The 13,793-nt window shown below is 30.5% G+C and overlaps 1 protein-coding gene across 3 annotated transcripts; it reads right to left on the bottom strand.

The window, feature by feature from the left end:
* Nucleotides 1-715: 715 nt before the first annotated feature.
* On the bottom strand, nt 716-6,870 carry LOC106758594 (enoyl-[acyl-carrier-protein] reductase [NADH], chloroplastic). Of its 3 annotated transcripts, none has more exons than XM_014641521.2 (13): nt 6,685-6,870; nt 5,677-5,987; nt 3,674-3,783; nt 3,500-3,555; nt 3,326-3,410; nt 3,192-3,239; nt 2,227-2,301; nt 2,045-2,156; nt 1,907-1,958; nt 1,768-1,819; nt 1,592-1,649; nt 1,241-1,339; nt 716-1,148 (listed from the first exon to the last, which is right to left on the bottom strand). In XM_014641521.2, exons 2-13 carry the CDS (start codon nt 5,948-5,950, stop codon nt 994-996), a joined length of 1,176 nt encoding a protein of 391 aa, XP_014497007.1. In that variant the 5' UTR covers nt 5,951-5,987; nt 6,685-6,870; the 3' UTR covers nt 716-993. The 3 variants fall into 3 exon arrangements, with proteins under 3 accessions (XP_014497007.1, XP_022635301.1, XP_022635302.1); XM_022779580.1 differs by lacking the exon at nt 6,685-6,870 and adding an exon at nt 6,362-6,537; XM_022779581.1 differs by lacking the exon at nt 6,685-6,870 and adding an exon at nt 6,183-6,311.
* Nucleotides 6,871-13,793: the final 6,923 nt, after the last annotated feature.

Genomic DNA, 13,793 nt, shown 5'->3' with positions numbered 1-13,793 from the left:
TTGACAACTCTAATTTAAAGATATATATATATATATATATATATATATATATATATATATATATATTCTTTTTTTAAATACAATTTGGTTAGGATGATAATATTGATTAACCTATACAAATTCACGTACTATTTTGTTTGGACTTCCGGTATACCTGGGGTGCTTCTTAAAAGAAATTTTAGTCAACAAAATATACAATAAGCAAATAATGCAATATAAATTAATTTACTCCCAAACAAATACTTAAGCAATAGTAATACAACATAAATTACTAATAAAGTCTCAAAAGAAAGTAATAAAATTATCAAATATAATCACATAAATTAATGAGTCATCAACCTACCTCATTGACCTTGTTCTCATCCCTAATTTTGGTGATTAATGATATACCTTTTATTTCTAAAAGAAAATAAATAAATAAAATCTTAATAAGAATTTTGTTATCCTAGGGTTTAGCTAAGCTTCGTATGATACATTCGTTATATATCTATTTGTTGGAAGCACGAGCATCAATAATTTGAAATCTTAAACATTATGTTCATAAATAAATAACAGTTTAATTGTTGTATTTTTCAAATAATAAAGTTACCATTTTTTTAATATAGTGGAAATTAAAGGCTCAAAATTTGAGAAATTTAAATTGATTTCAATTTTTAAATACAACTCTATTGAAAGTACAAGGACTCGGTTAAAATCATTTCAAAGAGACATTAGAAAATTCAACCAACCTATTCAATTTTTTAATAACTAAAACAATCTAACCTCAAATCCTCAATCCTCAAGGTATGACTCTTCAAATGAGAACATACATTTTGCAGAGGATGATGAAAAGTGTATCATAATTGATGAAAAACAGTGGTAAGGTAACAAAGTTCAAACAATGCTTAGTAATTCATGGAATTGTGAAAACTAACACCTCATGGTTTTTATTTTTCTTCATAATCCTAGGCCATAGGGTCTAAGTTGTAGCAGAGAAAACCTCAATCTATAATTTCAATGCTGCTCCTTTGGAATGTCAAGTTGATGGAATATTGGACTGTCAACTCCAACACCCATAGCGTTTAGGCCATTGTCAACATAAATAACAGAACCTGTAATGGCTGATGCCAAAGGTGATGATAAGAATGCAGCAGTGTTGCCTACCTCCTCTGTTACAAAATCTCCAATGTGTAAGTAGTTGCAGGCAAAAAGGTGCAGAAGGGTCATTTAAGAAAGGAAGAATCTCAGAGTGAAACATTACCAGCATGTAGTTCTTTCTGAAGTGGTGCATTGGTGAATGAATAATCAATCATCATGTCAATGAAGCCAATTGCTTTTGCTGCACGGCTTCCCAGAGGACCTAGGCATTCAAAACAACTCAACATGTTGATCAATTTCTACTGAATTCATTGACATGCAACTGAAAACAATTTAAGTCAACCTGTCTATCAATTTGTTCTGAATTCAATGACATGCAAAAAAAAAATATTAAAAAACCAACACTTCCTTCTTCACCAAGCAATTCACACATTAAGAATTTGTGTCATTACATGGAGAAAAGGAAAGCAGAAAAAAAAAATCATTTCCTGATGAAGTGGTAAGCCATCAATACCTGCGGATATGGTATTGACTCTGATTCTTTTCTTTCTGCCAGCTTCAAAAGCAAGAACCTGAAAAGCAGAAAACATTATATATAATATCAAATATCCAAAGGGTAAAAGGGGGTTAGGAATAAGAAGCTACATGCACAGAATTTGAAAATTTGAAAAACTGAAAAAGAAAACTCACTCTAGTATCACTTTCTAAAGCAGCTTTTGCAGAGCTCATGCCACCACCATATCTGCATGCAAAACGTTTTAAAACATTAAGTAAAAAAATGTGATCAAAATAAACAAGTTTGAGAACTTTTAAAGCATATTCAACACACCCAGGAATGATCCTCTCTGAAGCAATGTAAGTAAGAGAGATTGCAGATCCATCTACAACCAAAACAGTAAGGTGAGAACATTAACTGATTGAACAATGAAGCAACAAAATGGTAACCCTCTTTCAGTAATGAACATGCCTTGGTTCATGATTGGAAGAAAATGTTTGAGTAATGAAATATAAGAGTAACTTGATGCAGACAAGGCAGCAAGATATCCTTTTCGAGATGTCTCAGACAATGGTTTGCTGACCTAAAACAAAGTTGAGTGTCAGGTAAAGCTAAAAGACATGAGGTAACAAGAAACTTCATTATTGTAATACCTCTGGTCCATTAGCAAGCGAGTGCACAAGTATGTCGATAGTGCCAAAATCTTTCTTGACAGATTCAGCAACTTCCTATAAGGTAAATCAGATCACAGTGTAAACCCTAGATGTCACAAACTGAGACACATATCACGATGTAGATGCTACTCAATAAAGCATCCTATGTTTCAAACACATATTGCCTATTATTCATCTCCATTATAAGTTAAACAAAAATCAAGTAATTAATTAATCATATGAAATAATCAGAAAGAAATTACGTTTTCAGTCTCATGTTTGGTCATATAGAAGTTTAAAACAAACAACAAAAAGTAAAGAAAAAGATCCTTCATCTTGTAGATGATTACATCATGTAAGGAATTTGTATGACTTATTTATGATTAAACTCATGTACCTTATTGAATAAGTTAATAAAGCTTCTAGTGAACAGCCCAAATAAACTTTGGTATTGACTTTGACAAGGTTTTTTTTTTTTTTTTTTCTTTTATTAAAATGTAAATTCAAGAGTAGATTATATCTCTTTATTGGGTTGCAAGCTTCAGGTCTACATTATCTTAAAATATGAATAGATTGTATGACCTTTATCCAGTCTCCACTAAAGAATAGGTTCTAAAATTTTCTTGAATAAAAAAGCTTAATTATGATTTCTGTCTCCAAATTTATGGTGAGCTTTATCTGTCTAAGAAGTGCGGCTATTTTGATTTGTCTTTGCACATTGAATTGGCACCAGTGATGTTTACCAGCCAACTAATTGATCTTTACAATTATCAGATGTAAAGCTTAAATGTATTCTAAACTGTATAAAAAATGGAATATTCTTCGAATTGATCATTAGTTATATGTTACAATTCCTCCTTTTGAAGCTAAATCAAATCAAAAACCTCTTTAGGCACAAAATTGCCACTCATTTCATATCAAAGCTATTGAAGGCGTATCATAATGGTAGAATATTTAATCAATACCTGTACAGTCCAATTTGAGGCTCCAGCATACCGCTTGTTCGCTTTCACCTGTACAGTTTCCACAAACATTAAAAGATTGTATGTTTAGTAAATGTAATTTGTTTATTTTGATAACTTAAGGATTTCTCTCTTACATCTTCTGGGACATCTTCAGGGTTGTCATATACTGCATCCAAAGGATACACTTTAGCAATCTCCATCAATGAACCATCTTGTAATCTGAAAGATGAATAGTTCCTTGTTAGCAAAACAAATGAGTCTCAAACTTTCTAACAAATAAAATCAATAACACCGCTTAAGAGTTTTACTTGCGTGACTCATCGAATTTTCCTCGTCTTAGACTGGACTCAAATATATTTAAAGCCTGCATATAAATGTTCAAAGTTAGTACTTGACCAGTTGTATACTGCACAAAGATACATCAGGGTAAAAAGAAAACAATGCACAAATACACAACAATAAAATCTGTAATAACTACTCACAGGTACCCATGTGCCAACAAGAATTTCAGCTCCTGCTGCTGCAAGAGATTTTGCTATTGCCCAGCCATATCCATTGTCATCAGCCACACCAGCAATGAAAGCCCTTTTACCTGCAGATCACTTAACATTCAGTGGAATGCCACAACAAATCAAAGATATAAAATAGGACAGTATGAAAGAAAAACTTACACTTGAATTATGAGAAAAGTGTAAACTCTCAGATATTATTGTTGAGTTGTTATATTATAAGAGGTTGCAGACACAACAGTTTTCTTAGTTCTCACATTTTGGAAGAATTCTCATTGTATTCAAATTGAGAAAAAGGTATCTAACATAAAGAAAAATAGAGCTTATATAAAACTCTGTATAACTGAATAGCTGACAGAAAAAAAAAAAAAAAAAAAAAAAAAAAAACCTGTAATTGCTTATAACAACTATTAGAAAAACAGAAACTCTAAGGGAAATATCTAGTAATAAACCCTGTCATGTTGGACAGTGAAGTTCACAATGTCCTAACTTGGTAACAAAAATGTCAAAAGTGGTGTGATGAATAGGTTTAGTGAAAGCGTAAGCAAGCTAGCTTAGGTAGAAACAAGTGGATAAATTAAGTCTTGTTGAATTTTCTCACGAATAACATGACATTCGATCTCAATATGTTTGGTGTATTAAACACATGATTGAGAGTTGAGTGGATGGCAGATTGATTATCACAATACGACACTTGGATCCAAGGAAACATAAAGATCATGAAGGACAAAATCCAATCATTGAATTTCACAAGTAAGGCTGGCCAAAGCTCTATATTCAACTGCAGAGGAAGAACAGTAGTTTGCTTCTTTGATTTCCAAGAGATCAATGAAGAGTCAAGAAAAACACAAAAACCAATGATAGACCTTCTGGTATTCAAACAGCAAGCTCATCTGAATTGGCAAAGGCCGAGCCTTGAGCAGGGGATCCCTTGAAGGATTCTTTGAGCAGCACTGTAATGAGTATCAAGAGGTTTGCACAGAAATTTGCTGAGTTGTTGTACACATAAGAAATATCTGGCCCGATGATGGTGAGATACAAAAGTTTGCCAACTAACTGCCAGTAACCAGCAGCTTTAGAAAAAAGTTGTCCGTGATTTGCTTGAAGTTTAATAAAAGGATCAGGAGTGTTAGTATGTTTAGAACCAATCAAACCACTGCCATCGAGAACTTCAAGAGTATATTTTCTCTGATTCATGTGAATTCCAGATTTGGACCTTGAAATTTCAAGACTGAGAAAGTATCTTAAAGATCCTAGGTCTTTGATTTTAAATTTGGTATCTAAGATGTGCTTAACATGATTAATTTCTGCCATATCATTGCTAATTAAAACAATATCATCCACCTAAACAAATAATGCAGTAAAAGAAGTAGAAGCAGATTTGACAAATAAAGCTTCATCTGCTGAAGATTGTTTGTGATTAAGAGAAAGAAGAGTAGCAGATAAGGTACTATGCCATTGTCTGCTAGCTTGTTTGAGACCATAAAGGGATTTATGCAACAGGCAGAGTTTATAGGAACTAGGGGGAAGTAAAATAGGAGGAGGGACAATGTAAACCTCCTCATGAAGCTCTCCATGAAGGAAAGCATGGTTGACATCCAGTTTCTCCCAAAACCATCCTTTAATAGCTGCCATAGCAAGGGAAAATATGTAGTGATAAGTTTATTGATAATATCTAAGAAGCAATGATTCTTACTCTATCTTTTCTAGTATGGCAACTTTCAGCGAAGTAGATTTTGGAATGAGTAAACTCTTGAATAGAGAAAAGAGGCTATGTAGTCTCAACACAAACCTTTTAACATTACTCCATATAACCACGGTAAGAAAAATTAAGGGCAGGGAATATATTCTTGAAATCGTAAAGTAAACAAACAAATTCAAGATTACAGAATAGATTAAATAAAAACACACGATGTTTTGGACATATCCTGCATACATGTGTTGATACAAAGCATTCATGGAAATAGAAGTGAAACCTTTCAAATCAATAGGCAATCCTGGAACTTCACTGTCTGAATTAGACACGGACATTGCATTTGTCCTGATTTTTTTATATTTTACAGCGGCTGCTGTCATTTTCAAGAAAGGTTGTGATGATGCAACATGACAAACACTTGCCAGTTTATGACATGAGTCAACCTTAAACCTGCCTCCAAGATTGGCAGGGCTTACATTTGCAAACCTTTGTGCTGATGGAATATTGGGTCTTGACATCGCAGTTGGAAAGTTGGACACTGTTGTTGTTGCCATCTCGTACAAATGTGCAATGATGGCAGAGCACCTAGATCTGCACACAGAAATAACTCTAGGATCAAAACATCACAATATGCTGAGAAATGATTAATACCTTTTCTATTTGTCCTAACCTTGTACTTAACAAAACTTACGATGACAAAGAAACATTGGATACCAAATAAGCAGAGCTCAGAAAAGAGTACAGATTGATAAATAATTCAGAAGTTAAGTCAGTCCAAAATCCAACCTCCTTATTGATCAGAGTCTAAAAGTGGCCAAGACCAGGAAATAAAAACAAGCAAAAATTAAAGGTGTGCTTTTACATTAAATCTATAACCCCTCACGTTAAAGCTCTTTACTAGATCACTCGCGGTTTCTAAAAAGTTTTTATCTTTTTCACAGATAACAAAAGCATGAAAAGACCACCTCAGTCCAATTACTAGATCCCCACAAATCTCCGCAACTGAACCACCCACTTGTTTAAAAGTTCCATTTGTCACAGTCTCCGATGACAAAAACTGCTACTTGATAAAACATATCACATGCAGAAAGACAACAAAAAAGAGAGCCAAAAACATCAATACACACTTCCCTTGATCAAATGCAAACACGGTGACATTCTTCATGAAGATTAATTAACCTCCTTCTATTCAATAGAACCCACATTTGCATTATTGTATCAATATTGCATTGCAGAGACAAAACAAACAAGAACAAGAAGGTGGCCAGAGAAAGTAGATGTTTGTTACCTGGAGAGAAAGGAATAGGAAATGCAAAACTGGGCCTTGTATGTTGATATCTGTTAGATAATGGGGGCTGTGGAATTCTAGGAACTGGGTCGATGAAAACAATGTTGTACTTTGATGTGAAGTAGGTTAAGAGTAGTTAAGGACTTTGGAAATATCTCCAAACCCAATGCTAATGCTATGTAACATGCTCCTCTGGAACTTTTGTATATGGTGGATTCCTTAACAGTAAAATCTTAATAAATGCTAACTAATGAGGATATGAAAAATATAATTAAGAGGACAAATTCTATAATTATGCTTTTAACAAAGATTATTGGATATTTTGCACAGTCAACAAATTTTTACGCAGATATCATTGCGTTATAATTTGAAATTTTCCAAGAGTTAAAAGACTATAATTTAGGGTGACAGAGTCATTGTTGATTTCAACGGGGATATTTGAACTCAGAGGTTTGCAAATTATCAGAAATTTTATTATGAAATTTGTGAAAATGTCTGTCTCGATACGCTTTATTTAGAATAATTATTTTATAAAACACGAGAGAGGTTATCATTTTATTGGAGAAAGTTTTATATCTCCACCATTTGAAGGATTAATCTTCAGAATTTTAATTGTGTTTTTGTATGTAAAAGATCTTTACATGTCTATAGACCGCAATATCCCCATACTGTAATGAATTATTATTAAAATCAATATTTCAAACTTTTTTATAATACAGAAACATTTTTTTTTCCAAACTCAATATTTAAAACGTAAGAAAATAAATTAGATCATAATAATACCAAAAGCAATGTTCAATTACATTGTTCAAACTTTATTAAAATAATTAAGGAAATAAAATGAAAATTAATAACATAGTTCTAAAAGCTTAAACAAATAATTTTAAGAAACTTCAAATTTTTCTCGGTCATCTCACATATCCATCGTATTTAAGAAACATTTGTAATGTTATCTATTCACATATAGTCCATTATATAATCATCACCAAAATGACAAATAACAAACACAACACAAACATGTATCGATAAGCTATGGTTAAAACAAACTATAATAATACAACATATTAATATTAAATAAACATTAACAAACATGCAAACTCCATCCTTATTATTATTAACACACTGATCACTAATTCTCTAACCATCATCAACATCATTATCAATAATTTATCAATTCTCGATGTCATCTCGAACATCACATACATAGACCATCGATTCATCTCCTCCTTAACACTATCATTATCAGCATTCTAATTATCATCATTAAGAACATCATAATAACATTAACCTCATCATGAGCATCACTAACACCATGATCATCATCATGATAGTTATACTCTAGTACCTAACCTCACACACTTGTTAAATCGAACAGGTTTGTCTGAGTCATCCTGCCCTCGCAGCTAAAAGACTTGTTTTCCTGCTCAATAAAGACAGAATTCGATACAAACTCACAGATAATCGATTATCACTAATGATAATCGATTATTTCAAAGACCAAACTCATTCTATACAAATTCAAGAAACTTATAAGGTTCACATATCATCTTTAAACTTAGTGACAATTAGATTAACGCAATGAGTTTATTAATTTTATAGTTACTTTTAACAAAAAAAAAAGAAGTCGTATTATTTATTAGATATTTTCTGTAACTTGTTTAACTCTTAAAGACGATAGTAAAAAATCATTTAAAAACAATAACTTTATAAATAAATGAACATATCAATAGTAACTAATAAGGAAATAATGATTATGATTAATGTTTTCAAGAAAATCGATTAATATATTGAATTTTTCATATTTTTCATTGATTTGTGTAAGTTTATTAAAAAATTTAATATTAGTAAACACAGGGAAAGTGCAATCAAAATAATAATTACTTTTAAGAAGGCATGATATAATGTCAATATCAAAATATTATTATTGTATTACGAAAACCTTGAAGGAATTAATGAAAACGAATTTTTTTTAATGATATGTTTTAACTAGCTTCTTTCTAAGATTATTAAAAGATGCACAAGAAGCTTCTATCGAAATACGTGAGCAAAAGTGACGATATGAAGTTGCGGAGATGAGAGTTGAGGAATATTTTGTTAAGAGGTGAGGAAAAGGTTAAAGAAGCTAAAGCATAAGACCCATTAAGATTTCAGAAAAAAAGTGTTCTCAATGACTCTTTCCAACGTGTGATTAAGCACTTTGTAGGTAAGCATATTGTACAAATTACTTACAATCTGTTTCCTTTAATCACTTGAATTATTGTATGTACCTTGCGAGATAAAAGTGTTTTGTCTCTATGTTCACGAGTCCCACATTGGCCAAAACACTAATTAACCAAGTCTTTATAAATGCCTGACAAGGATGCCAGATCGCCGAGTTGGGTAACGTTAGCTTATGACTCCAGTGAGGGCAATACGGTGGTGGAATAACACTATGGTTTAACTGGGCTGGGCTTTGATTGCAAAATGTTCGCCTGCCCGCTCCAAGTGGAGAGTTGGCCCACGAGATCGGAGCGAAGGCTTGGATTTCTTGAGCCCTAAAGTGGAGGGCACTGCGTCAGGCTGGTTTCACAGAGCAACGAGAACCTTCCTCTCTTGACAGTGGAGGGACCACCACCTATTTTTACTTTTGATCCATGAAATATGGTTTTTGTTTGATTTTTATTCAATTTTGAAACTATAATCTACAGACAGATTATATCATACATAAGTGAATGGAAAGAGCTGCCTATATGATTGTTACTTGGTATATCAGATTTAGTTCATTAATTACATGACAATGAAAAATCTAATTTAAGTGAGCATTTATGTCAAGTAGGTATAACAGGTTTTCATGTGAAAGATTTTGTCAATACATCATTGGCCATTGGTGATTATTTTCAAGTTTAAGATTGTGAAGATGAATTTGAAAAAGAATCAGGGGATGAATTTGAGAATAAAATATTTATTTTTTTAAAGGATTTATAAGTGATAAAGAGTGAATTTAAAAATAAAGTTTATGAAAATTTGTGAAAGATATAACTTATGTGATAGAATAAAGAAATGTTTTAATAATAATATAAAATGATGTTTTTGAGTAACATATCTTTTTGGTAACAATTATTTGAAATAATAGAATAAAAAATAAATAAATAATTAATACAATATATTTTTGTAGGATATTGAATTTTTTTTATATAATACTTTTCTAGTATATAATTTAGTCACACCTAGTATTATTATTTTTTATTTTTATACAAAAATTAAATATTTTATTATTACTATTATTGGGGTTACTTCATTTATATTAAATATTCATGATTAGACAATTAATAAAGTTAACTTAAAATATAAGATATTAAAGGTACATAAATTATAAATTATAAGGTATAACATGATTTATCATAATTCATAATAAACCCCTTTTGATCATGTAAGTAAACAACCTATTAAAAAGATATTGTGTCGTCATTCACATTATATATAGTGTATGGGATGAGTGTAAAGACAAAAAATCGAAATATTGTCTAAATAAGTTGTCATTTTGAATGATCATTTTTCTTAGTAAGTAAGAAATTTACTCTCTAGTATGTTAAGATGAAGGGTTTCCAACAATTAAATTGTTTCTAGCATTAAGGAAGACATTTTGACGATCAATAACAGCAAGTTGTCGGTCAACAATGGCAAACATTCTTTTTCTAGCATTAAAGAAGGCATTTTGACGATCAATAACAGCAAGTTGTCAGTCAACATTGGCAAACATTCTTTTTCTTTGAATATTTGCTTCCTCTAATTTGTTAATTATTCTAGAATTCATCTGATTTGAAATATAGTAAGTTAAAATGACAATAAAAAACGTTAAGAAGTAATATAAAATAAAATATAATTAAAGTTGATGAATATAATGAAGAAAAAGGATGATGATATAATTATACGAGTATAAACCTATTAATCCTCTAATTTTTGGAGAATTAAGTTCACATTGAAATTTATTTTTTTCATTTTTCGATTCCTTTTTCCTTTGCACATGGAATATAACGGCATGAGAATCAATTCCTTCACTTTTAAGATTCTCTTTCAATGCACATCAACCTCAGGGGTAAGAATTTATTTTCATAGAAAATACCCTTAAATCACCACAGTTGAGGCAAGATTAAAAAATGGTTGAATCCTATAAATCATTTATTTCTTTCACTTTCAAATACATCAAAGTCAACATAATTATACTCGCGCATGCATTTGTGACAATTTTCCTAAATAGCTATTCATCCACTAGTCAACATAGCGTAAGTCTTCTGAGGTGTAATAGGTTTTGTTGTGAAACATATTTTGACAATACAACATTAACCATTGGTAAGTATTTTCAAGTTCTAATTATATCAAGTTTTAACAAACATTTAAAAAATGACTATTTAAAATAAATAGGCATGAAAATTAGAATGAATGTTTAAGTAATTTAATATAGATTAGAAATAATCAATTATTTGATTCTAAAACTTATTTTCATATTTTTATTAATCAAATATAATTTAGTTAATGAGTTAAAAATGTTTTGATCCCTTAACTTTTAGTCAAAATTAGAATTAGTCCCTCTATAAAACTTTGATCCAATTTAATTTTCCAACTTTAGAAATGTATGGATTTAATCTTTTTAACCAAATTTTGTTAGTTTCATTTGATGTTTCAAATGTGTTTCATAATAACATTTGAGTTACTTACATCGTTTGACACATTTTCGTTTTAGTATTAGCTGAGAAACACGTTTGAAACGTCAAATAAACTTGACAAATTTTGGTTAAAATGACTAAATATAGTGTTGCCAAAATGAGTTAGAACCCGCGGGCCAACCCGGCCCACCACAGGTTCGGGCCGAGTTGGGTTTGAAAGAATGTCATTTTTTTATATGGTTCAATTTTTAACTCGGATCACTTAAAATCCAGTTCACCCGGATTGAACTCGTGGTGAGCCGGGTTGGTTCACTAACCCACCTAATTTAATTTAATTATTTATTACTTTATGTTTCAATATTATTAGTTAACACTTTTTTTGTTGTGTTATAGATGAGGATAAAGAAAAATATGTTTCAAGAGAGAAATATATTATGGATTTATCCATTCAAGACTCTAATATTATAAATGGACATGTGACACTAAAATAATCAATTTTAGAAACTTATTTGTTCACTTTTTATGCTTGCTTTTGGATTACATTTGAATTGTATAATTTTTTTTTTATTTTGAATTGTCTTTGGAGTTTAAGTTTAACATTATTTTAGAGTGAAATTTTTTTAATTTGAATTACAAAAAAAATGATTTTTTTTATCTAAAAAAATGTAATTAAGTTAGTCAGGAAGTCGACCCGTTTAACCCACCAACCCGTGGTAGGCCAAGCCAGATCGGGCCGGGTTACCGGTTTTGACAATACTAACTAAATAAATGCATTTGAGAGATTAAATTAGACCAAATTTTCAAGGAGACAGTAATTTCAAACACATATTTAACCCTTAGTTAATTAATTTAAAACTTCAAGTGGATGTATAAAAAATCACTTTAACATTATTTGAGTTATAGAAATTAGACAAAATTCAGTTGTTGATAATTTATTAGATATTTTATATGATAATTATTTTAACTATATCTAAAATTATCAACAAAAAATATTTGCCTAATACTTTTAAAAACTGATCGAATTTGTTCATTATTTAGGAGATATTACAATACTAGATAAAAGATTTTAGCAACATTGTGACATGTGTAGATGTGTGGTTTGAGTTGTAATGAACTTACCTAGATTCATTATGTTATGTTTGTTTATCAATTTAAGTCTTGTGTACTAGATTAGATGTTAGTATTTGGAATAACTTATTTAATATGAGTGTTTCAAAAGGGATTAATTAATATGTCACTTGTTGAATATCTTTGATATATAGATCCACCTATGGTTTTTATAATTTTTGTAAATTGATATTATTTTATAGAATTACATTATTTTACATTTCTAATCATAATGTTTTCACACTTGTGCAGAAAGAACTTATAACACATCATGTCCATGTCGTTAGTAGCAAAATTCAATATTTAAAATGTGTAATGATATTTTTGTAAATATTTCGTCCAAATTAACGTTAAAATGACATCAAACCAAAAATAACGTCAAATTACCTTAGGTTTGATATCATTTAATGTATGTTAGCTCTAAAACCAATATTAAATTAAAAATTGACATTATAAAAAGTCCGATCTAATTTACCTTTTAAAATATTATAAATAATGATAGTGTTCTCATTTGTCTTAAACAATTATATAATATATATATATATATATATATATATATATATATATATTATCTCTATGTGTGTGTACGTGTACACGTACGTTTGTTGAATTTTATATACAAAATTGATGTAAAAAATAGTTATAATTGGACCTCATAAATACAATTAAGGTCCGTAATCAAGATCATTTGTGTCAATCTCTATTTTGGTAATTTTGAAATCACTTTTCAAATTTTTAAATTTGGGAGCTCTATTTCTTTTTTTTTTTCAGTCTTTTCATATTTTGTTGCCCTTTTATTTTTCTTAAATTATTCCCCTTTTAGTGAAATCAATGTCTTTAAACATGATGATCAAATCAGCTATGAAGCTTCACCATAAAAAAGAAAATTAATTGAGAAGGTTTCTCACAGATATAAAATTTATCACAAATATGATTCACCTGTTAATATAAAAGGAGAAACACTGTTTGGGCAATATATTTAAAACTCGTGTAATGATTAAAGGTGTTAAAATAAGTTCTAGTCCAAAATTTAATCTAGTTAACTGTTGCTTTGAACCGGATTTGGTTACAAAAGTTTTAATTTTTAAATATAGGTCAAACTCGATCTAATTTACTATTTGATTTTGTTCCGGTCGGGATTTTGTCCAAGCTTTCCTGCACAATTTCCCGCTTCGAACCGTCCGGTCCTCCGTTGATCCAACTCCAGTCCGATTGTCCTCCTACGTCAAGGCCGGTCGGGTACCTGCCAATGGCACTCTGACGTTCAAGTCAGTGGTCAATCTTTTCTAATAAAAGGTAGAGATAGAGAGAGAAAGAGAGAGAAAGAGAAATAAATGTGCATTCAATGTGTCTCCCTAC

This window comes from Vigna radiata, chromosome 4, assembly GCF_000741045.1.
Source record: "Vigna radiata var. radiata cultivar VC1973A chromosome 4, Vradiata_ver6, whole genome shotgun sequence".
In the NCBI taxonomy this organism is placed as follows: domain Eukaryota; kingdom Viridiplantae; phylum Streptophyta; class Magnoliopsida; order Fabales; family Fabaceae; genus Vigna; species Vigna radiata.
This window is presented reverse-complemented; position numbering and strand designations above follow the sequence as displayed.

What these genes read in the sequence shown, in the direction of transcription:
- LOC106758594 (XM_014641521.2), bottom strand. Translation starts at nt 5,950, where the DNA reads ATGGCAACAACAACAGTGTCCAACTTTCCAACTGCGATGTCAAGACCC. An exon ending in CCTCAAATTGGACTGTACAG is followed by an intron (nt 2,302 to 3,191) that starts GTATTGATTAAA and finishes TTTACCTTATAG; the next exon opens with GAAGTTGCTGAATCTGTCAA. An exon ending in TCTTCCAATCATGAACCAAG is followed by an intron (nt 1,959 to 2,044) that starts GCATGTTCATTA and finishes TTTTGGTTGTAG; the next exon opens with ATGGATCTGCAATCTCTCTT.